The sequence below is a fragment of the Anopheles arabiensis genome, chromosome 2 (assembly GCF_016920715.1).
Source record: "Anopheles arabiensis isolate DONGOLA chromosome 2, AaraD3, whole genome shotgun sequence".
NCBI lineage: Eukaryota > Metazoa > Arthropoda > Insecta > Diptera > Culicidae > Anopheles > Anopheles arabiensis.
In genome coordinates this window covers 64,814,827-64,839,235 of record NC_053517.1, presented here as the reverse complement: position 1 = coordinate 64,839,235, position 24,409 = coordinate 64,814,827, and the positions used below count along the sequence as shown (strand labels likewise).

At 38.2% G+C, this 24,409-nt stretch overlaps 1 protein-coding gene and 1 long non-coding RNA gene across 2 annotated transcripts in view; both read left to right on the top strand.

The window, feature by feature from the left end:
• LOC120894083 (eukaryotic translation initiation factor 5B) overlaps positions 1–6,487 on the top strand; it is a 29,022-nt gene extending 22,535 nt beyond the window's left edge. Inside the window, exon 9 of the mRNA XM_040296452.1 lies at positions 5,785–6,487. Coding sequence (XP_040152386.1) covers positions 5,785–5,892 — 108 coding nt within the window. The 3' untranslated portion in view covers positions 5,893–6,487. The remainder of the gene's footprint in view (positions 1–5,784) is intronic.
• Positions 6,488–16,099: 9,612 nt separating this feature from the next.
• On the top strand, positions 16,100–20,044 carry LOC120897432. The gene is made up of 2 exons (XR_005738527.1): positions 16,100–17,272; positions 18,087–20,044. It is a non-coding gene; the product is annotated as an uncharacterized LOC120897432 (long non-coding RNA).
• Positions 20,045–24,409: the final 4,365 nt, after the last annotated feature.

Below are 24,409 nucleotides of genomic sequence, written 5' to 3'. Positions count from 1 at the left end.
AAATATATTGCTACCGGCATACGTGTGGCCATGTTTTGCTATAATTTTTTTATTGCTACTCCAGTATTGTTTCTTTACTGATGCTGGTTGGCGGTTGTTGTGTAAGAATAGAAAAAAGACCGTTTGTGTTCTGATGATTTTATTATGTTTTAACAATTTTTACAACTGTTTACTGTTTTTACTGTAATTATAACTTTTTAGTATGTTGAAGTTATTTATATTTATTTAAATTCACTTTATTACGGCTTCGGCCGTATTTTGTAATATTAAAGTTGTAATTACAGCATTGTTTATTTATTCCTCTCCAGTATCTATTATTATGCAATCCAATATATTGATGGTGGGAATAAAACACAACAAACTTATTTTACTAAGCCGTGTTGTGTCGAAAATGGGATGTGCATATTGATGACGTAAAACACGCTGCACTATTCACTGACGTCATCCGAAAGCGAGTTATCAGGTCAAACCTAACCAACGTTAGCAGGATGTTCACCTAAAATAGGTCATCGATTCCCGTGACCATTTGCACCGATGCCACACTCTCTGTCTTGATGTTCTTTATTTGGGGTATGAATATAAATTAATTTATTACATTTTGAATAGTTCTACAGCTTTTCCTCCATTCCTTAAACTATTTGTCTACAATTATATTTCAAGAACATGCTTGATTTTACCAGAGCATGGGAAATATAAAATATTGTGTGTATTTTGCTGAAAATAATACACTTGAAAGTCTACTTATCATAAAAATATTAGATGAAATCTCGATGGTCTACCATTACCTATAGAACCCTTGAGTTTTCTCTTGTACAGGACTCGCTGTGTCTATTTCCAATTCCAATGCTGTTTAAATGTCGGCGTGATAAATAAATCCAATTTGTATTTGTTTATACAAGTACCAACCCGTATTTTGCGCCGTGCGACTATCGATCGATCCAATGACGTCATCGTTTAGGTACACTGGCATATTCTCGCTGTTAACAAGTTCTTTGTCTGTTCCTAAAGCGGAACCGCTTATGCGTGTTGAACCTAACGATATGATCGAAATGACCTTTAAGTACCAGCAAAATATTATTTATTCCTCATTTTGTACCACATTTATCAACTAAAAATTGTTAATAAGCTTTGCAAAAATGTATGTCAGTATACGTAATTTTATTTAGATACATAAGTATATATTATAATATATATTAATTAAAATCCATCACAATATCACTCATTTAATTGAATACTCCTGAACAATCCACACGAAAAGAGATACGGCGCTATGTAGTGTAGTACAATATAATAAAGTAATATTTTTAGAACTAAATGGTGTAAATGGGATGATGGGTTTTTTTGCATCAAAACATACATTTCAACTATGACGTCAATGGAAGACTAAACAACTGACACCGCACGGGTGCATTGATCTCTATCACCAACTGCCATGCGCAGTAGGAAGACATTGAGGAAGGACGTTAAACACAGGGGCTTGGCGCTGTCTTTAAGGAAAACCCGTGTGTTGGTCTATCAGAAATAACACGGCACACATTTTCCGTGTAAAGTCAAAATAGTATATGTTTATTAAATTAGTAATGCTATGCAGTAAGCTGAACGAATTGTGAGTAAATTTAAGATTTATTATATTATTATAATGGCAAAATACAGGCAAACTAACTATACAGAGTTCTTGGAAAAAAAGTCTTATACACGCCATTGAAATGTCATATTGTAAGCTCTAGAGCATTTCTTAAGGGTTGCAATAATGTTAACAATTAACAACGCACTGCGAATAAAACAGTTTTGTAAGTTCTGAAACTTCCAACAATAACCTACTGGTTTTTTTTCCCAAACCCTTTACGATAGAATACATGTATTCAAATAAATCTAATTGAATTATTTCGTTTAAAATTATCCATCAAAAGATATTTATTTATTCGTTCATAATTAATTTCAATTAATCGCACCCATCCTGGCTCAATCAAAGTAATTATCCCCGTGATGATATATTCAATATCCCGTTTCTGGCTAAACTCATAACTTTTGAAGGTAACGAATATTATAGATCGACTTCAAGCAACGAATTTTTGTTTGCATGTAAAATAAAGTAGTAAATAACTGATATATCTATTTATCTATTACCATTTGTTAAGCTTTTGAGTCAAAGTTAAAGACATGTCTCTCAATATATCTTAGTAATAATCTGAATACTAGACTTTCCATTTTTAATCCAGCGAAATACATATATCTCTGTTTAAGACTCAACTTAAAAAAAATATAATACAGTGTAAATACTAACCAAAACGATTGTCCATAATGATCTTAAACAACATATTTCAAAACATCGTATGAAAATATATATTATGGCGGTTGTATTTTATAGGAAAAAGAGGCAAAATAACACTGTTAGGGATGTTGCGCTGAATCTCATTGGATAAACCACTTTACACTGATATTTGGACTGCAATCTTTAACATCTTATTCATGAAAAACAATCCAAAGTAGGCGCATTGCATTTTGGCGCATCACAACATTGGACTTTAAGGCTTTGGTTTACGGTCTTGCATCTTGGTAGAATTGTGAGAGCAGAAATTTCAGTTTAGTGTTAAAGTATTTTGTTGAACAATTTAGTAAAATGCTTGAATATTTCAATAATTTACCTGTCATTTTGTCCCAAACTGGAATGACCATTTTGTCCCAAGTGAAACATTTTACAAACTTTACCCTAATTTTTTTACATTAAATTTAAAGGGTGACTTTTTCCACGTAAACCATAGATAAATATCATGTGCCTAGATACACATCCTTTTTTCTGTAATTATTTGTTAAATTCTTACGAAAGCTTATTTACGAGACGGTGAAAATAACATCGTTTTTCAAAATTAGCAAACAATTTATTTGTTAATTTTTCCATTATCTTAGGTTATGTAACGTTCATGGTTGGCCAATAATGCATGTGACCATTTCGCCCCACCTTTCCATTGTGCCCAACGTTCCCCTACAAAAAACGTACGTACAGCGTACTTCATTACAAAAAATGTTTGTAACAACCCGGGGTACAACGTTCATCACAATTAAGTATCCTTATGAGTAAGGAAATCCGAACAATCATTACATCATAACAAATAGATGATTGTTAATCATTACATCTAAAATCTTCTCCACATTCTATTGTGGACAAGCGTAGCTTGAAATCGTAACATGTGCTTATTTCTTTCTTTTTTTTATGTCAATATTGCTTTACAATAAGTTTTAGTGGAAAAACTTCCATTTGTGTGTTAAATTGGGGTTTAGAAAATGTGGTTTTGGTTAGTATTGCTTAATTACAATTTATCGTCTAAAAAGTACTTAGAGGCACGCTACTGCAAATATCATAAACCCAACCCCCTGTGTTAAAGTGTACACCACCGAGCATTGACGTCATTGTTGACCTAATTTTCTAGCAGTGAGTTGAAGGTTAGGGCTCATTTCCGGGAGTTGGATCCTGTGGGATCCAAGCCTCGTTCTCTCAAGGCCGTCCCCTGAAAGCTCAGCATTGAAGCGCGATGGGCATTGAACATATAGCAAAAGCAGCATCGGGATAACAACATCAGGAACAAGCAAGCCTGCCAGGGAGGCTCGTTTGATAGAATAGGCTTGCCACGAAGGCTGGGTTGGTTAGCTGAAAGCTAAAAATATCTCTACAGCTCGCCTTATTTATATTCGCTCAATACCTTCCTCCCGATCCTTGTTGTTTTGTGTTTCCTTGGTGCTGGTGGTAACCGTATTCGATAGGGAACTGGACCCACCCCAAGCCCGTTATAACGGCATTTCTCCGTAATCCAGTTCCAATTTCAGCGGCCGTAGTAGGGGATGTGGCATGTATGCTAAAAATAGCTCAACGTGTTGTATACGGATATCAGGTTGTTGTTATGTTTTCCTGACTTTACTATATAGCTTATATACAGGACGTGGTTTGAATTATCACTCTTTCATCAACGAAGCAAAAAGAATTTTATAGGATATAAAACTGTAAACATCACAACAACAACAAAATATTCAGGAGGATCGGTCCGAAAAGGCCTTATTGCTTAAGTCACACATATTATTGAAAGCGTAAATAATTTCGATATAAATGAATCATAGCATTGATTCTCTTTGCTGTAAGCCAAAGAGTGTATCTTTAAAATGTTCTAGTTATTTAATTCATCTTATTTGATAGATACATAAATACAATTTCAAATAAAAGTTCACCCAAGCAACATTCATACGAGGCGGCCGGGCCACCTTTACGCAGTACGAAGCAAGCGTGAATCAAATGTTCAGCCATCGTATCCCAGTGACCTACTTTCACGGGCACGGGCACGAATCCCAGGATTTTATCGATTTTTCGAGCAGCGAGCGCATTCGCATCACGAAAACAATCCCCCTTCCTCCGGTACATTCCTGCGGGGTTTTGGGGAATCTGCCCTCCGTGAGTGTAGTAGTACATAAGCAGAACCACAACCATCGAGGGCTGCCTATGTACGTTTATGTGTGCATTTCGAAATTTCGATCTCTTTCGCACACGGAGCCCCAAGTCATGTTATGTACGGTTCTGTCCTTGTTTTACCCGGGGACTTTTGCGCGGGCTCGCTTCCTTGCCGATTTAGTACTAACTTTTGCTAGTAGTGTTCTCACCATTTCCCTACCACTAATATTAAGCTCAGCGATCAGGAACGCAGCACAATTGAGCAGGTTGCTTCCTGGGTTGTTGGTGGTGGGCCTGGCCTGGTGTATCTGGTCGTCTGTGTAGCCATACAGCAAAGCCCGCCAATGTTATGTACACACAAGTATCTTCTTATAAATATCGTTATGTTTTCACGAGCCCGACCTTTTTGCAAACCTCGAAACGATACATAACCGACCCGGCGGCGGGCTGGTTCTGGAAGGAATAACGTGTTTGGGTGTGGAATGTTGTGGATTACAGTTTGTGACGTCGAACTTAACAATTCTGGGTATAAACGGTGGGTACATACTGGGAGCATGAAGGTGGTTGGTGTAGCGGTTTGGTGGGAAATTTGGGAAAAGCTTCCGAGTGGGGGTTATCATACCAGAAACAGCTCCAAGCGATGACGTCAATCGGAGCCAACACCAATTCATAGCATCGGTCCTACCCCACCGTTCCGATTGCAAGGATAGCACCATACTTCTGTGCTATTGTTACTTTTCGCTTTAGAAAATAATGAATTGAGTACAAAAAAATCCGAAATGAGGTTTAAATCAATTGAATGATTGGAATGATTGGAATTATTGTATAAAAATCTTCTCTATTTTATGTTGCTATGTTATGTTTTAAAAAAAGATTTCGACGATTTCGATAAAGTGATGTGATCTAAGTTTGTTAGTGTATAAAAAGAGCACTATTTGTTTTTGTCATAGATGTATATTTCCATTCTAAATATGATTTATTATAGTTTACATACTTTAGAATACTTCATTGCTCTATTGTACTGATGAAATAGAGTAATTTAACAGATTGTATTGGTTATTTGACCCGAAATGTTTGTGGCGAATTGAATCTCGGGGTGAAATATGCGCCCTTCCCCTGTTTGCCGGTTCATCTTTCCAGTTCAAGGACACCACTATCGATTGAAGTCACATGATCAATCAATAAATGTGTTTGTCAATGAACGTGTGACCTCTATTGCTCTTCATCACGAATGATTGCTGACATTAGGAGAGTTAAAACCTCAATTGCTTATGTTTCACTGATATCGTTACACGTAACTCTTTGCTGTAGTATTGAATGGTTGTTGTTTTTTTTCTCTCTATTTTCAGATTTCCCGTCAAAGCATCGATGCTTGTAAGGACTATTTCCGGGATGATCTTTTAAAATCCGACTGGACGCTTATGGTGGAGCTGAAGAAGACCTTCCAAATATTGTAGATTGTGTTTATGGACGTTGCCTTCATTTAGATATTGGTTTTTTATATTATTATTTTTATTTTCGGTATCTTTTCTTCTTTTTGCTCGACACACAAAGTACACACAAAAAGGAACCATCCCATTGTGATGTTTCACAAAATTAGTCATGCCTTGCTCTATCAATGCTAGTCCGGCAAGTGCGAGTGTGTATCAGATATAATTTAATATCGGTTTTAATGTACTACACATTTGAGTTTCCATGTTTCACAGCTTTTAGTTTTCATGTTTCTAATTATAAAGTTCCATTGCCTGTTGCGAAAACGTTTCCCTGCCACCGTCGCGTATTGACGCGAAATTGTAATAGTTTCCTTCCTAGAATTGTGTGCAATTGTTTCGAAACGTGTTTCAAACTGCCCGTAGGTGTGATGTGTAATTTCATGATATGCCAAAACTGATGTTTAATATTTTGGAACAAAATTGTACCGATACGAAAATATTGTCATTGATACAGAAGGCAGCAACGTATTGAAAAGCACATGCTCTTGCTAGGTCGATTTGAAGAGATACAGTATCGTCTTGTTTGCAAACATAGATTCGTAAAAATGTACAATTGACATCACTCGAAGTTTTATTTACAGAATGGAAGAAATTCGTGTATGATTGGGTTAGTAATGGTAAGTTTTATTTAGTTATCAATTGATTGAACAATAAGCAGCAAATGCATATCACAAATTTTGTATTTATAGTATAGACACAACGACACAACAATGTTTCTACTGTTCGCTTTTCAATTAGTATTATATTTACTACGTCGAATTTGAAAAAAGAGACTAAATGATGGGCAATTCCGTTTCATACGTTTCTTTTGTTTAATTTTGGGGGAACTGATGCCACCTTAAGCATTGCGTGTTATAACTCACTAAAACTTGTTTATCAAAAGCCGATTTAAATCTCATAGCCATTTTACATCTATTTCCTGGCTTATAAAAGAGTTTCAGTTGAAATAAGTGTAAAGATAACTATTTTGGATGCGTTTTAAAAAGCGTTAAAAAGCGTCGAAAAAGATGTTGTTTTTTGGGCTATTGGGCAAGAGTGTATGGGGCAAGCCGTTCAAAGATTCACAAATCTTTCAACATTTCTTAATCACGAAAGATTCACGAATCTCTAGAGATTCATGAAACTCAAGGCATTCATAAATCTTTCATATAGAGCTGGGCTTCTTTTCAAGGCTTATTCTTCTTTTCTTGGCGTAACAATCTACGTTGTCATGCTAGTCAATACATGGCTTTCGAGACTTCTTGGCAAGTATCACGCAGCCGGATAGTCTATCCTTGCTACGGGGAGAATGTCCAAATGAGACTTGAACTCACGACGGGCATGTTGTTAATTCGCACAAGTTAACCATGGTCATCATGGGATCACACAATCCGGTTTGGCATATCATGGAGCTGTGAAGCATAGACAAACAATTTTGCAATCAAATAACTTAAACAAAGACATGCGCAAGTTACATACAGACCAATAGTTTGTAAAAGAAAGGCAACATTAAGCACCACCGATAGCAGCAGCAATGTGTTGCGTTTGCGAAAATAAACGACTTACCGCGCCGCATATGGTGCTGCCATTGCCATCAGGCGAACGCAACCACAGCAAACGCCGTGGGGCCCGCCCGCCCGGTCAGCAACAACTCATGAGTGCCGTCCATTGACCAACATGCGCTCAAAACACACGACGCGCGCGCGCATATCTAAGCGTACTTGTTGCGCTTCCGGTGGGGTGTTGAATTCCTGCCCCACGAGTCTCGAAATTCTATCGAGCACAGCAACAATTGAATGCGAAAGCGCATCCGGTATTGATTTTTGTTTCCTTCCACTGGTCGTTCAGTGGTGTTGTGCGCACCGTTGTGATGCCAACGCGCGTGTCGGTGTCAGCAACTTCCATCAAAGCCATCCAGCGGATTAACTTGTTTTTTTTTTTAATTTGTTTTTGGTTGCAATGGCTGACGTCACTGGAGCAGACCATCAGACAATGAAAAAATAAAATAAATAAATATAATTATAAATTTCACGTCACATTGCTTTGACGAATATGTGTCGCTTTATTAACCTCTGTGTGTGATAGGTTATCGTGTGGGATGGGATACCCCTAAAACTGAAGTAGGATTTACGTGCGCTTAGCATGCAATATACTGGTGTCCGACGACCTATCCGTCGCGGCACGGTACACCTCTATCGTAATGCACACTTACACTGCTACTCTGCCATGGAAAAAATGCGTTGGCGAAGCAGCGTTCCTACGCAGTCGCTCCAGATGTGTGTAACAAGACTGTGCAAAGTGAAAGTCCCTGCCATCGACTACTATTTGTGTAGGAGGTTGCCCCTTAGTTACCGGTAATGCAGCGAACGCAAGCTTACCCATAACGTTTATCGTCGTACCACAATCCCACGTTATAAAGCTCTCGCCTAAAAAGAATAAATGTATGATGAAATGCGCTGGAAAGTTGTTACGATGTGACATTAATATTCATAACATTTTTCATAACGCATAGTTAGCGGTTGGGTGGAAAACTACAATCCCACGTTAAGTACAGTGGATTCGTAGAACCAATCTTTATAATGAATCTACTTTTTTTAAATTCGCATTTAAATTATTACAGTAAAAAGCGCTTGGAAAATGGCTAACAATTGCTGCACTTTTACGATTGTATGGATAAAAGTAGGGTGAGTAGCAGAGTGGTCATTGTTAATTTGTAAAAGCACATCATATGTCATCATCCATTGTTTTTTGTTTTTTTTTTGCATCCTTAGCTGTTGTCGCCAACCCCTGCGCCAAAACCAAAAGCCGTGACGATTACTGAAATGGGCAAACGATTGGTGCTGCATCCGGTTGGTGGCGGCATTGGACGACGACCACCTTTGTGAAATGAGGTGATCCGTTCCCGTGCACGGAATGTTTAATTGTTCGCTGCATGATGGTGAAGGGAATACAGTGGCCGGCAATATAAAGTGGCCACTACTTACAATTTTACATTTTTTACATTTTTTCCGTGAAAAATGAAGTTATTGTACTGCTTTACTTTTGAAACATTGCTCGTGATATGCTTAAGTATGCGCAGTACCATAGCATGACAAAATGAGAAGTTTGCTCCAAGAAAAATATTTTTCCAAAATTGATCAAAATCACTGTGCCAAAATAAAGTGCCCACTTTATTCATTCTACAGAAAATATTTTTCTGAACAAATATAACACCAAACTTATAATTTATATGCGTTCCTCTCGCATTCTTTACATGTTCGAGGATCTTTAGCGTATTTTTTCTATTTTTAAAGGTTTATCTAGTTCTGCATCTTGTTTTTGCATCTGGTTCTTCTCAAGCGTTATCAAGAGCTTAAAATTTAAAATTATTTGTTTGTGACACCAGTTTTATCCACCTTCGCACATAGAATCTGCCACAAATTCTCGATGGAACCAAGATTTAGACTTCATGGAGGACATGCAAGGTGTTTTATACGATACTAGTTGAGAAATGTTTTTTGTATTGATTGTGTGTGTTGAGATGTTAGCCTGTAGGAACATGTTTTTAGTTTTCAAACCCCATTTTTTTAAAGAAATATCCCAAAGAATTGATGAAGAATGTTAAAAGGTATCAGCCATAGTTGTACTTTCGATTCACACCAGTTTTCCCGCTACTCCTAAAGATAAACACCCCCTAGCTATCACATTGCAATTTTCGTAATTTACTGCTCGTTAGATGTGGCGTCCTTCAAGTTCCTCGCCCGAGCTACAGCAAGACTAACAAAGCCAATTGGCTTCAATACGATCAAGAACATGCAGATGTATCGTTAGATTGTTGAAAAACTGATATTTGGACAGATGAGTCCAAATTAGAACTGATGTTCAAAAATATCTAGACGCGATCCAACAAACCAATATGTATGAAGAGTGCAATGTGATGACCAGGGAGGGGATTTTTATACGAGAAGTGGAGAGCATGGTTTGAATCGACGGCATAATGAAAGCTAATACCTATATAAGCATCCTGTGTGAATTTATCTGTTTTCTGTGAAAAATACGGAGTTAGTAAATAAATTGATGTTACAACAGGAAGACGACTCAAGTTATACACGAAGAATTTTTGAATTATTTTTTTCAATCAAATCGAATAAAACTTCTTTAATGGCTCCCACTTAGACTTAACTTTAATCCTATCGAGATTTCGTGTGCAAATTTTGATGCAAATGTGGTGAGAATGACGTGATTATGAAAAACAAAATATGTTAAAGCTCTGAAATACTCCTAGGAAGAACAAATGCCAAATACGTGCAAATAAAACAAAATAAATTATGTCAAAGGTCCTCGAACATGTAAAGAATGCGAGAGGAACGCATATAAATTATAAGTTTGGTGTTATATTTGTTCAGAAAAATATTTTCTGTAGAATGAATAAAGTGGGCACTTTATTTTGGCACAGTGATTTTGATCAATTTTGGAAAAAATATTTTTTCTTGGAGCAAACTTCTCATTTTTGTCATGCTATGGTACTGCGCATACTTAAGCATATCACGAGCAATGTTTCAAAAAGTAAAGCAGTACAATAACTTCATTTTTCACGGAAAAAATGTAAAAAATGTAAAATTGTAAGTAGTGGCCACTTTATATTGCCGGCCACTGTATGTCTGGCACAACCAAATCTGCACAGTGTATATACCAATTCCAGGAAAGCACAAAGCCATACAGGAGGAGGATATTGAACGTGGCGTTGTGCCTAATTTTCTATTGGTTCAATACTTATCAAATCAATCATGAATCAACTGCATCATATACGTTTTCACCAGCTGGCACCAACACGTAATTTTAATGTATTAAAGTAATTAAACGATATTTAGTTGCTTTTACTGACTCTGACTGACTCGCTTTCCTATACTCTTCTTAACCAATCTGTGTTATTCACTCTTACAATTTGCACTATATTAATGCTGCCACACGTGGGTATCTTTACGCTTCTGGCCAATTCGCGCAATTAATCCTTCTGCCAAGAAGAACAGACCTTTGAAAGCAAACCATACCACCACCATTGGCTCGCTTACTCGCTTGCCAGTGATTCGTTCTTCGCTTCTCAAAAAAAGTATCTCTGAATTGCAGGAAAACATTCCCGTTTGCGTGTTGTCCACCAAACACAAAAAAGCGTCCCAAAATCGTACAAAGAACGCAGTAAAAAAAGACATAATGATGTGCGCAAACCTAAGGGAGGTGCGGAAGAATCGTAACAGGGGAAACAGTGTGCGAGAAGAGAGCGGGAATGAGGGGAGGGGGGGAGGAAACATGAGATATCAAAACATTTCGTTAGTCGAGGCGTGGATGTTTGGAGTCTCATTTGCATGCAACATTGTTGTGATGATTTACAAGCCTCCGCACCCGGCAGAGCTTATTGGCGTATTTTGCGCGGGCATGCGCATAATTTTAATCTCCTTTCGCTTGCGTAACGCGACGCATCTATCACACCGCACGTATCATCACCACGGCGTAAACCTTACGTTTCTTGCGCGCTCGTTCGTACGCATAGTAGTGTATCTGTTGTACAGGCTCTGCAACTGAAGAGAGCGTGAGGGCAGGAAACTGTAAAAGAGTCCGCCGAGAAGAAGGTAGCCTATTTTTTATGCTTAAAAAATTAAATCCTTCTAAAGATCGGGAAGCTGGCATATTATTCCTTCCATATGAGGAATACAAACTGATAGGCGTAGACAGGTATTGTAGGGAGCGATTATGGTGGTAATTTTTTATCTATTACGACTGCTTTTATACTACGCTTTCATTTTTGAGTTGAGGCTATAATACTCGCTAAATGCATGCTGCACTTAACTTGATCGCAATAAAATCATTTGCCAATATCGTGGCCAGTTTTCATGTAAAACTTCAAAGTTGATGCCATTAAATTGATTATTTTTCTGAGCATCGGTTTAGTTTTTCAAGTGGAAGAATTTCATAATTTGTCTGTCATATTTTGGTCAAAATGTTCCAAAACACCATTAATTGGAGGTCAAACAAATTGGTCAAACAAATTGCCAATATCGTGGCCAGTTTTCATGTAAAACTTCAAAGTTGATGCCATTAAATTGATTATTTTTCTGAGCATCGGTTTAGTTTTTCAAGTGGAAGAATTTCATAATTTGTCTGTCATATTTTGGTCAAAATGTTCCAAAACACCATTAATTGGAGGTCAAACAAATTGTATAATAAAATGGACAAAACTAACACATTATCTTACAAGTTATCTCCCAATGGACAGAGCAGAAAGCAACGAAAAAGCCACCTCACAGTCGATTTTAAAGGGCTTGTTCTAAAAGTCTCTTAAATTGGCGCATTTTATTTTAATAGAAATAGCCCGAAACCACGATTTTCGAGCTCTAAAAATGTCAATTGGACAGATAACGAATAGTAAATTGTCATACGAAAATTTAGTAAAAATTTGCTGACCAAACAAATTAAATTTTACAGACAGCACAAGTTATCATAATATGGATATGTTACCATCAATTTATTCAAGTAGTGTTAGTACCTCAATAATAATTCCTATTCTATTTTATTATTTATTAATTTCAATTAATTTCTATCAAGCTACAACTTGCCTAATCTTATGGCAGTTTGATCTGTCTGCAATGTGCTAATAATGTTGCCATAATTATTAAACGTATGTATTTATCGTAACCATTCTTTTGGCATCAACATGTATCATTATAGAACAATATATTTAGGCATCTTTTACGATTAGTATACGCATGATAAAACGCTTTGACTCGTAATATTTGCTTAAGAAGTTCTTTTAAAATCTAGTTTTTACCTAGGGTACAAATGTGTTTTAATGGATTTGGAGTGTCAGGAAGGTAAATTAATGATTAGTTTACCACATAGGAATTGGAATACGTTTTATCTTTGCAATTACAACCATTTTTATCATGAAACACATCAATTTTACGAAAAAATACACATTTTTGTGACTGCTTCGTTGTGCCTATAATGGTGTTATGGTTCCTATAGTCGTCGTATTGTGTTCCTATAGTGGTGGTAAACAAAGATGCCTCAAAAACAGTGTATAATATCAATGGAACTTAGTTTTGAAGCTGTTTTCGTATGAATAGCAAGGATTACTGCCATAATTTCGATTTCTTACATAATTTGATCGTAAAAAATATATAAATTTGAGTGATGAAAATATTGACTAAAGTACTGTATAACACCTGTCGTCAACCCACACCCGGAAGAGAAAGCTTGATTTAAGGTTGATCAGCCAGATAAGCGAATTTTTGCTTTTGTTTGGTAAATTACTTACAGAAAACTCATTTCTGTTTCTGTGTATTTTAATGAAAATATTACAATGTGTCAAAAATATAGTCGAAAAAAAATCTAAAATGTCATGTTTTTATTGATTTTATAACTAAGACCACCATAAGAACCTGCCTATTTTGCGTACCTATAATGGCACTATCGTTAAAAACATTTAAAAATACGTAAATATGGTCAAAATGCAATACATTTTAATAAAACAATATCATTTGATGACAATTATGTTAAAAAAAAACTAATAATTGTGTTGTTATGTGGTCATTTAAAACGTTTACAAAGATGTGAGTTTCGTTATGAAATCCTAAGGATTTTGGAAATATGTTGACATATTTCACAAAATAATGGATTTTTCGGTCACTATGTAACGGAATAGCCCCATTTAACTTTTAAACCCTTTGTAAAAGGCCAGAGAACATGTCACACTACATATTATAAATTACTAAACTTCTGTTAATTTGTCGTATGCGACGCATTTTAGTGCAATAATACCACCACTATTGGTACTACCACCACTATAGCTAGGGTATGTTTACCCTATACAACTATGAAGGAGTTCGCAGAAACGCAATGCTAACCCTTGTAAGGTCTTGTAGGTTATGTTGAACATGTTGCGGCAAACTGTGCATATATTTGCACACTAAAATGTTTTAAAATTAAATTGAAATTATTTTGCATCCATTTTGGTATACTAACAATCTTTCGAAGGGAATAAATCAATTTGTTTCTCTTGCAACAATTTTTCTACCGCAACATTTTTATAAACCCTGGCTTAAAGCGCAAAAGTAACCCGCAAAATCGCATCTCAAAGGATACTATCAGCTGGCACTTTTTTTTTATCTCCCATCCATCTCCGGGTAGGCAATGTGACATTGAGGCAATGTTGTTCAAACTGATAAATGAAAACGTTCATACCATTTTACTACTCTACTCATACCATTATAACTAAAGCAGATCAAGGAGAAATAAATAAAGAGACATTGAGGGAGCGAGAAAGCGACAGAGAGAACGAGATGGTTTTCTTTTGCAAGATTGATAGAATAATCCTAAAAGAGATAAGGAAAGCAATAAAACAGAAGGAAAGGTGCATTTGCCATATGCTTGCCTCTAGTACGGGTAAAACCGAGTTTTCCCAAATTTTTGCACTCGTTGCCCATGACTTGGTTGTAAAAATGATGGTGCAGAGGGGAGGAAAACGAAACTTATTTTTGTTTATGAAGTAATGAGGAGTAAAAATAGATGCCACTTTTTCTCAATCAAAGTCGCGCTCCCCATTTGCGATTTTGTTGGGGGGAACGGACGGTCTTCCCAACCCTCTCCTCCTCCTCGAAGATCGGTCGTGTTCTTCCCGCACCCGGTGGGGTACCGTTCAGCGGCCAAATAGCGCTGATCACGTTGCCAAGAAGCTAAACAGAACACCCATGAATTGGGTCTAAATTCGTGGGGTGGCAGCATGAGGGAGCCGGGACATCCGAAATGGTAACACACATACACACATACACATATGCACACACACATAGCCATACTATTCGGGCATGTTTGTACGTCAACGGTTGCATCTCGTGTCGTAGGATTATTGATGTTGCCATTGAAATTTGAAATTGTCTAAAAGAACTAACCGTTTCATTAGTTAGGCTGCGGTGCTTGCGGTGTATGGATAGAGTTGTAATTATAAGCATCAAGAAAATTATTTAAAAACACATGGTTCGATGGTTCCTACTCACCGTTTACTGGTTTTTAAACATTGACACTACCTCACCTGCCGCTCGAAGAGATCACCGGGGTACGATCTTAACGGAGTTTTCATCTTATCTAGGGGAGCATTTGGGTGGAGCATCAAGCATCACAATAACAATTTGATTAATATGAATACAATTAATTCTTTGTTTGTAAAATGTAAATAATAGCCACTCTCCAAATGCGTCCACAATCCATTCTAATCTGTTAAGACTATTAATGCCATGCAAAAGCGTTTTTTTCTTCAATATAATAACTTTTAATTGAAAAATTACAACTACAAGGTGGTTCGTTGAACGTACATAACAATAAATTAATGCATTTGGATTTTTTTTTAATCAAATTTGAATGAACGTGCCTTGAAGAGAAAATTTAGAACAATAAAGTTGTATAGTTTTCGTGAAATGTTGTACATCGAATTTGAGCATTGCTGTAAGTTACTAGTCTTATGTGTCATGTGTCAGTTAAAATTGGCTATAGATTATATACAATTTCAATGACAAGTGCAAATCAGTATTATTTAATAATATAATCGTGCCCATGCTACGTACGGCCTCGTGATTCAAATACGCCCCACGAGAACTTTGCAAACTGTTAATAGAAAGGGTAGGTTGTAGGAAAAAGTAATATTGAGAGGTAATTAAATACTTTCCATTGTAACCAGTCGGATTAAGATGGAAAATATTGGGTTTATGTAACAAATAAGTCATTTAAATATCGAAGCAAATCTTTTAGTTATGTTCTATAATTTATAATTCTTGTTTGGCGCAACAACCGTTGTTGGTTATGCCTTGCTTGTATCACTAATGGACTTGGCTATTGATGATTTATTGATTAACTTTAGCATCATAATCCGTCTTAGTGGACACAGTCCATACGGGGTTTTGGCTCATCACGGTTATGCTGTAAAGTCATGTGAGTTGACGATTCTACTATGCGTCCGTCTAGCCCTTTATATGATGTATTTGTTAAGAATTTCATTATTTGCATTTATCCTTGTGCGTGTTTATTTTTTTTTTTTTATTCATTTAATTGATTCTTTATTTAAATATTTAAATCACATACCAATGTTAGACAGCCATTTATTTTATATTTTTTTCTTTTTTTTACAATTTTCATGCATTAGCTTCGCTGTTCGTGCATGTTATAAGATTGTTGTTCTTCTTATCACATTCTTCATGTAATGCACCAATAACCACCATATGTATATGTCCGTAAGTCGTACAACCTAACAACACTTCCGCCATGGGCTTAAATCTACAATGGACCGAACTTGTGACTCTTGAACATACTGGGTACACAAACCAACCACTGAAAGCAAAACTCAGGAAGTAGCTTGGACAAACCCACTACAAACTCAACTTCGAAAAAAGTCCTGCAATCCTGTTGAGTGTGCAATATGGGATCTTGAGGCAGTATGGACATGCTATACATGTAAAAATATCGTGTATTCAAAAGTTGCTGAATGATTTTTTTCTTCTAAATCGTACAATAAATGGAATAACACTGTGAAGATGCCCCTATTGAAGCGTTCATGCGTGTGCGAGTGTTATTGATATCCTCTGTAACCATAACCATATTGACCCTTTTTACCTCACCTTTGCGAATCGTGTTTCAATAATGCAATTAACATAACTTTTACCAGAATCAGAAAGCAACGAATCATGAATGAATGTTCCTGTCCCTGAATAAACCAGTTATCAAGAAGCACAAGTGGGCGAGAAGGTAAGCTCGAGAAGGTGTTGCTTGTGCTCCACAAGCATTTGTGTGGCCATCTGCTTACGTTTGCTAATCTTGATTCTCGTACGAGTCAATTGTACACTACAGATAAGAAACAGAAGTTGTGTAGACAAGACTTAATTAAAAGGCTGCATTTCCTTTCCAGCAAACGACCGCTACAACCGATTTCCGGCCAGCAACCCCACTGATACTGGTGCGCGACCGCGTTCACATACCTGCCCGTTCCTTATCGTGTTATTATCATTGCCGATGATGAAGTTGACACAAAGGCCCATGCAGCTGTGTGGCAGCGCGACACCGGGCACGCGTAGGAGGGTAGCGGGTTCGTTTCGTTGTTGCTATTGTTGTTGTTGGTGGTGGTGCTGTTGGTGCTGCTGATGTTGTTGTAGTTGCTTCTTCAAGTACACCTTCACTCTTGGATTCATTTATACCGCGAGCAATCCACTTTTGTGATAAACGAAAAGTGTCACAGCAGCAAGCAGGTGTAACTGGCCGTTGTTGTAGGTGCCATTTGATACTACTAAATGTCTCAAATGAACAAATCATCGGATCGGAGCATCGGACACTGTGCAGCATATCGATAGTGGTGTGTACACCTCACACAATGGTATTGTTTGTGTTTGAACTAAATTTTTGCTACGATTTACAAAATAAAGGCAATACAAAGAGCATACACCTATCGGAACGGACCTGCAAAAGCGTCACACAGCAGCAAAGCGGTGCATATTTGCGCGATTATAACGACAGTTAGAACCGAAACCGAATCCTCTAGCCCATACGCCGCGTAAACGAAGTACATCCTCATTATGCTTCGTTGTGACAATGACGTGATGACGTCCTCGTTTCTTCACATTGCGCCCGTGCGCGGTCGCTCCACGCTGAATGCTGAAGCAGCCCGGTGTATGATTGAACGTCCACCGGTTCTCCACGAGCTCGAGAACGGGCCTGTCCACACACAACACACAGTAGCATGCCGACTGTCGATCGAGAGCATCCTGTGTGTGTGTGTGTGTGTGTGTGTGTGTGTGTGTGTGTGTGTGTGTGTGTGTGTGTGTGTGTGTGTGTGTGTGTGTGTGTGTGTGTGTGTGTGTGTGTGTGTGTGTGTGTGTGTGTGTGTGTGTGTGTGTGTGTGTGTGTGTGTGTGTGTGTGTGTGTGTGTGTGTGTGTGTGTGTGTGTGTGTGTGTGTGTGTGTGTGTGTGTGTGTGTGTGTGTGTGTGTGTGTGTGTGTGTGTGTGTGTGTGTGTGTGTGTGTGTGTGTGTGTGTGTGTGTGTGTGTGTGAGTTGAAACAATTTTGGTAACGATCGTCATATGCCAATTTTTATGCGATCGTACACCACATTGCAAGCATTTTCCATTAAGCCATGTTTCACTAAAAATAATTAATTTTATAAACTACAGCCGCGACCGTGTTGGCGTCATTAGCACAATGGCAAGAATTGTTTCTCCCCGTTTTCTCTCACATTCCCTCGGAGCGGATGTGCGTTACAGTTGTATCGTTTCGCCGCAGTATGGGTTGCAGTACGTGAAAGAATCTGCATTGTTTGACGCACAGGCACAACCACATGGGCAGTGCAGTTTACGCACGTTCAGAAAATCGATCGCCAAAATTTTGACGATTTGAATTTGTAGGTCAATGTAGGTACGTGCCGATTGTTGCAAAAAAATAATAAATCATAAAAAATGCCTCCGTTATGAAAGTGATATGTTATTTAGAGTTCCATTACAGGGTTTCTCTCAATCCAGCTCAACATCCTAAAGAAACATTTCCAGCTCATACAAAGTGTCTCACCGATATGAATGGTAACTCGATTGATTTGCCATTGGTTGTTTGGCTTGGACGTTCGATGCACATTTGACAAGTGTTGTTTGACATGATGATATATAAAATGTCATTCATATGCATATTTAGCAACAAATGATTTAAATTTTGAATCCAATATTCAAGGATCCAGGAATCTTTAATGGTTTATGTTTCTTTATCTACTTTTTTTCCGCTTTTGGTTGTAGTGAGGTGGTCATCGATAACTAGAGATTCAGATTCAAAGATTCATCAGTTATCAACATAGGAACCAATAGAAATCATACTTTTCCTACGTGTCTGGCCCAATTTAGTCATCATTGTCTTAAACCGACTGTATTGTTACCCGAAACTTACTGTACAACTGTGCAAACGAGGCGACCCGAATGGTCAAACAATACTATTTACAGCTTTTGAAATCGATATGAATAAAAACAAACCCTACGCAGTTCCTCTTTTGTCTGATGCATTTCCCTGCCGATCAAATTAACTGCAGTCGTCACAGTAGCGAAGAATCTCATTTATGCCTGTCCCAAACCGGCGTACTTCCTTCCTTCCTTCCTTCCTTCATTCCTTCCTTCCTTACAGACGCAGGGTCTTAAGTGTTCGAATGGCCAGAACGACACATTTTTGTTTGGCTTTTCATCCTTTCTCACTTTGTGCCATTTCGGGTGTGTGTGTGTGTTTTACTCGTTTGAAGGACTTTAAATTTGACATGCCACAGCACGGCACGGCGCATGCATCGTGTGATTCCTAGAGTCTGTCCGGGATGGCCGCCTCTGCCGCCTTGAGTTTATTTTAGCGAGTTCTCGGTCGCTTTTCTTTTGCTTCTCTAGATCCGGATGCCCAAATGGGATGTGCTGGTGTATGCGCGCGCTCTCGTGTGTGTGTGTATGTGGGAATGTGGCCGTTTGCCGCTTCCGCTTCTCCCGCTTCCCGTATTGTGCCCTGCTGACAAAACGACTAAATCAACTCCGACTTTCAAGTCAAGCTGAGAGACGACGACACTGTGGAATTCTAACGGCCCTGCGCAAACTGATGATCCGCCATTTCCCCTACAGGAAACCCGGGACCTCGGGACGCTGCCACCTCGGCTCCTGGAAACGAAGAGAAGCAAAAAAAAATACCGGGCAACATCTGGAGCGCACATGCCGCACAGGCTCGCCGCACTGCTGCTGCTCTGTTGCTCCGGCAGTGATCCGGGATTTTGAATCAGCGGTCCGTGACGGACGTGGCAAGCAAGATGTGTGCCTTAAGACAACCCGTAGACAAGCGGCGACAATGCGACAACGCGGCAACGGCAGTCAGTGTACGGTCGTCGTTTGCCGTTCCTTCCGACATGCCAGCCAGCCAGTTCCTTTCGGGGCGCTTCAACAAACGCCGCGCGCACCATGCACACACCCTTGCCAAGCGCAGAACGGCTTCATCGTCATTCTAAACTGTACGCTGCGTGTCCCTCATCCCCACCTCTCTCCACACCCCTTTTTGGTCTAATCATTTGTGATGGAAATCCTGGATGGAGGAGAAATAAATGGCGTATGCTTGTGATCTGTTGTAATTCTTCTAAACTGTTTCGGCTTCTGCGTCTGTCCCACAAATGTTGCTCTACGCACGAACGTTAACATGTTCTGGAAATGTGTTTTGGCAAGGAAACAAGCGAAAACAAAAACAAAAACAACACACCCAAAAGACCTTGAATGTAGATGCTTTTGGAGCGTTCTAATATTTTTCCGCTCAAAAAAAAAAAACTGTATGTGTGTTGTTTGTTTGTGTGCGATGAAAATGATACAAACGCCAAATAAATGACGTCGCAGCACTTTTAATTACTAGCCTTCTACTTCTTATTACTAGCCTTACTTCAATTTACTTTTGACGATTTGACAGAAAGAGTACACCTTTTGACAGTTGATCGTTGTGTAATCAAAGGAGGCGATGATTTTTTTTCTTCTTCAATTTGCACATTTAACTCTGCTAACGATACGTTTGGTACATAAAAGAGAACATTTAAAACCCATAAAACATAAAACCATAACCATAAAATCAGTGAAAGAATATGCCAGCTAGGGTAAGTTGCCAATTGTTGCACACCTAAGGAAATGCCCAACGTGATGCACATGGAGTATAAAAGCACAATATTCATGTGATGTATATCTAGTATAGCAATATTCATGTGTATTTAGTATACATAATTATTGTTTAAAAAATAGTTAATTATGAATATTGTTAAGAAATACTGATTTTTGAACGTATTCAAAAATGCAAGTGTTGCACACTTACCAAAACACAAAATATTATTGTATGCTTTATTTCCAATTATTGCATACTTTCCAACGCACTGATACACGAGAAAAAGAGCCCTAACAAACTGGATGTTTTTCTATGGGGCGATACGAGGCGCTGTTACATTACAAGTTTGTCCTGGGCGGAATTCCGCAAAATAAATATAAAAATGGCATAGTTTACACCCTAACGAGCAAGTAAGTGTATTTTGTTTACAAAAAGTCAAACATTTTACTACCTAATCGTGCGAATTACCTATATATATTTGTTTGATTTCAATGAAAATATAAAGTTTAAGTGGTTTACAGGACGAATTAAACCTTATTTTGTGTTGCATAATTCTTAGCGGTTTAGGTTAAAAATCCATTCGTTTTGATCGAAATCAGTCGAAATATTTTCATTTGTGTTTCATTTGTGGAATAAAGTATTCGGTAAAAAATAAAACAGTAGAATATGCGGCAGAAATGCTGAAGTTTATAGTAAAAATACTAGCTTATATTTTAAACATATTTTAAGAAAAAAATCAACAATTTATACGCAATTTGCACTAATTGGGTGGTGTGCAAAAATTAGCAAATTACCCTACTCGCTTTTCTAAGACTAAATATCAAAATAAATTAACAACATTTTTATTTCATTTGTCGCCTATTTAAGAATATTGTATATATGCCTCTTGGAGCCTTGTTGGCGAATAAATTAAAAAAAAAACATAAAAAACATAAACATCAACCTGTAACTGGAAAGATTTTTTCATTTTAATTTATCTTTAATTTGCTAAAACTTTTTTACTTTTTTTAAACTTTGTTGAGAAATATTGTCTGCAGAAAAAATAAAAAAGATAACATATTTTTTTGGAAAAAAGTAAAATAATTCTCTCAACAAAAAAGGGTTCAAATATTTATTTATTTAGAAAATTAAGCTTATATGGCAAAACATTGCCAAACAAACAATTAAAAACAGATGAAAAAAGTAGCAAAAGGAAATTTATTTTTTATTAAAAATTATCTGCACACTTTTACCCATACATATGATGGTTACAGCGAATTCTGGACTAGAGAGAACAAAAAATTTTTATTACAGTTGCTCCCTTATGTAGTTTTGATTATTTTATTTTTTAATCGTACAATATTCCCTTTTTTGAATTTGTTATAGTTGTCCATTAAACTTAAAGTAGATTGTAATAAGTAAATTTCATTACAAACAAGCACACACTGTTAAACAACAATGTATCTTAAATTGTTATGGAACCCATTCGCTATCCAAAAGCCTTGAATGGTTAACAGTAAGTAGGCATTAGTTTTCCGTTCTGTCCCTCGAGCCGGTAGTGCAGTCCCCGGCTAAGGTAGCAGAACATCGCTGCATCGTTTATGAATGAGACCACTTGATTAGACTTTCCCTTCTAGGGGCAAAACGTGTTCTGGACGGAGAGGATGCACCGCGTTACGCTGTCTTCCACCTACCGGCTCCCCCCCGTTGCCTTTCTGCCGCTGTCCCATGACCTCACCCTCACTGCCGCATCCTGTCGCTGTCCCCTGCACCCCTTTCTCAACCACATCAGATCAGATCATCGATCGATGCAAAGAGCAAACTGGTTTGATGTCGAGCGGAAATGCAACACGCACGCATCTTCTGGCCCCATTTTCTCCTTCCTTCGCCAGCGGCAATAAAGCTGACATCAGAGGGAGGGACTGGCGGTGGCTGCATCTGCTGCTTCGATTCGAACGCGCCGCGTTGATCGGCGATGCGTTTGCATTACGTTCATTCAAAGTGCACACGGAAGGTGAGAGGGAGAGCGCACGAGAGAGATGATGTATGTGAGAAAGAGAGAGAGAGGAAATAGAGGGGTGTGTGGTAAGGGAAACGAGGGCAATCCGTGCAAACTAAAGACGAATGGCAGAGTGAAACGGAAAACAAGCGGAGCCGAGAGCGAGAGGGGAAGGATGAAGCAAAAGCAGGATTAATGTCCAGATTCATCTCTTCTTGGTCAAGCGTCCGGTGCAGCTCGAGCCAAAATGGCAACAGCATAGAAATACAACAGCAGCAACAGCACCAGCAACAACAGCAACAACAACAAAACCGGAGTATCAACTCACTTGCTGCATCCGGTGCACGATCTTTAACCATGGTTGATACCGTGCCCTGACGCACCCAAAGAGGTACAGGACAGGGGGGGTCATGCGGGATGTCTATCCTCGAAATGACAGGTAGCAATTCTGGGCATCCTTCTTATTCTCGGAGCTCGAAGGTTTCGCCCTCCGAATGTCCAATCGAGTGGCCAAACTAGAGACAGAGAGAGACAGAGAGGAAGGGAGAGGGACAGGCTCGAGAGGTGTTAGTTTGTGTTGCGTACATAAATCATTCCTGCGAGCAATTTTCCTTTCCTGTCTTGTGTAGTTTTTTCAGATCATTCATTCTAACCTGATGATGACTGGGGATGGCTAGGTACTATACACCGTGATGCTGATCGCAAGAGGTGATCGCAAGAGGATGGCAAAGATAGGATGAGAGATAGGAGAGAGAGAGCGGAGCCACGATACGCCGGAAACGAACCTTTTGAAGCTCATTTCGTGAAGATTATGATTTAGACTTAAGTCGATTCCTTACGTTTTTCCAGCGTTGTTTGAACCATTACAGGCTACATTCACTTCGATAACGCTAACACGATGTTTTGTGGAACTAGTTATAATGTTTAAGCATCGGTAGCGAGGATCTACCACACAACCAAAAACGCTACCAGATTCATGCAACCATCCTAAGGTCCTACTTAGCTGAAAACTTCCTGTATCGGTCATAACAGTGTTCAGTGTTCAGCAACTATACCGGAGCACGGATGCAAGGTTGGCATATGGAGAGGGTGTTTGTGAACAGAAGCAGTGCAACAATTTTCCAATTTAAAATCATCATTCCCCTTGGCAGTTACGGTAGAGCTACGAACCCCGGATTTACCAGTCTGAGCTGGTGGAGCCTTACATTTCTCGTCACTTTTGGACGAATGGTGGTTTTGGTGATTTTAGAAAAAAACGTCAAGGGATAAACGGATCGATTTAACTGAATAAAAATCTATACGAAAATGTCGTCAAATTGGTAATGGATATCGAGTTAAAAAAATTACCTCAAAAATGTGATAAACGTGTGACTCATAACAGTTTGGCTTCTGAAAGTAGAAAATAAACAAACTTGCCGAGCTTTATCAATATAAAAAAGCAAACAAATATATTTTTTTATTGTAAAAACTTTAACTGCAAAATAGTTTTGATAATGCTAATGTTTTCGTTATTTTTATAAAGTTTGTATTTAATTTAAATTAAAAAAAAAACATTTTCGTCTCCGGTTTTTTTCTCTATTCGCTTCCAATGTGCAATGGCGGCATTTGTCGATCGTCGTTTCCGCTCTGAACATTTGTCTCGCCCATACCCATTCTCTCTCTCTCTCTCTCTCTCTCTCTCTCTCTCTCTAGTAAAATCTAACATAAAATTCTCCACGTCGAGCGCTCTCGCTCACACTCGCATACACGTGCTCTCTCACGTTATGCGTATATTAGTTTGTTGCGATAGTTTCATTCCCTTCCATCATCCTGTTTGAGAGCTAGCAGCTGCTGCACAGTGAGATAATGCTCCAGAGACTGATGGTCATAAATAAATGT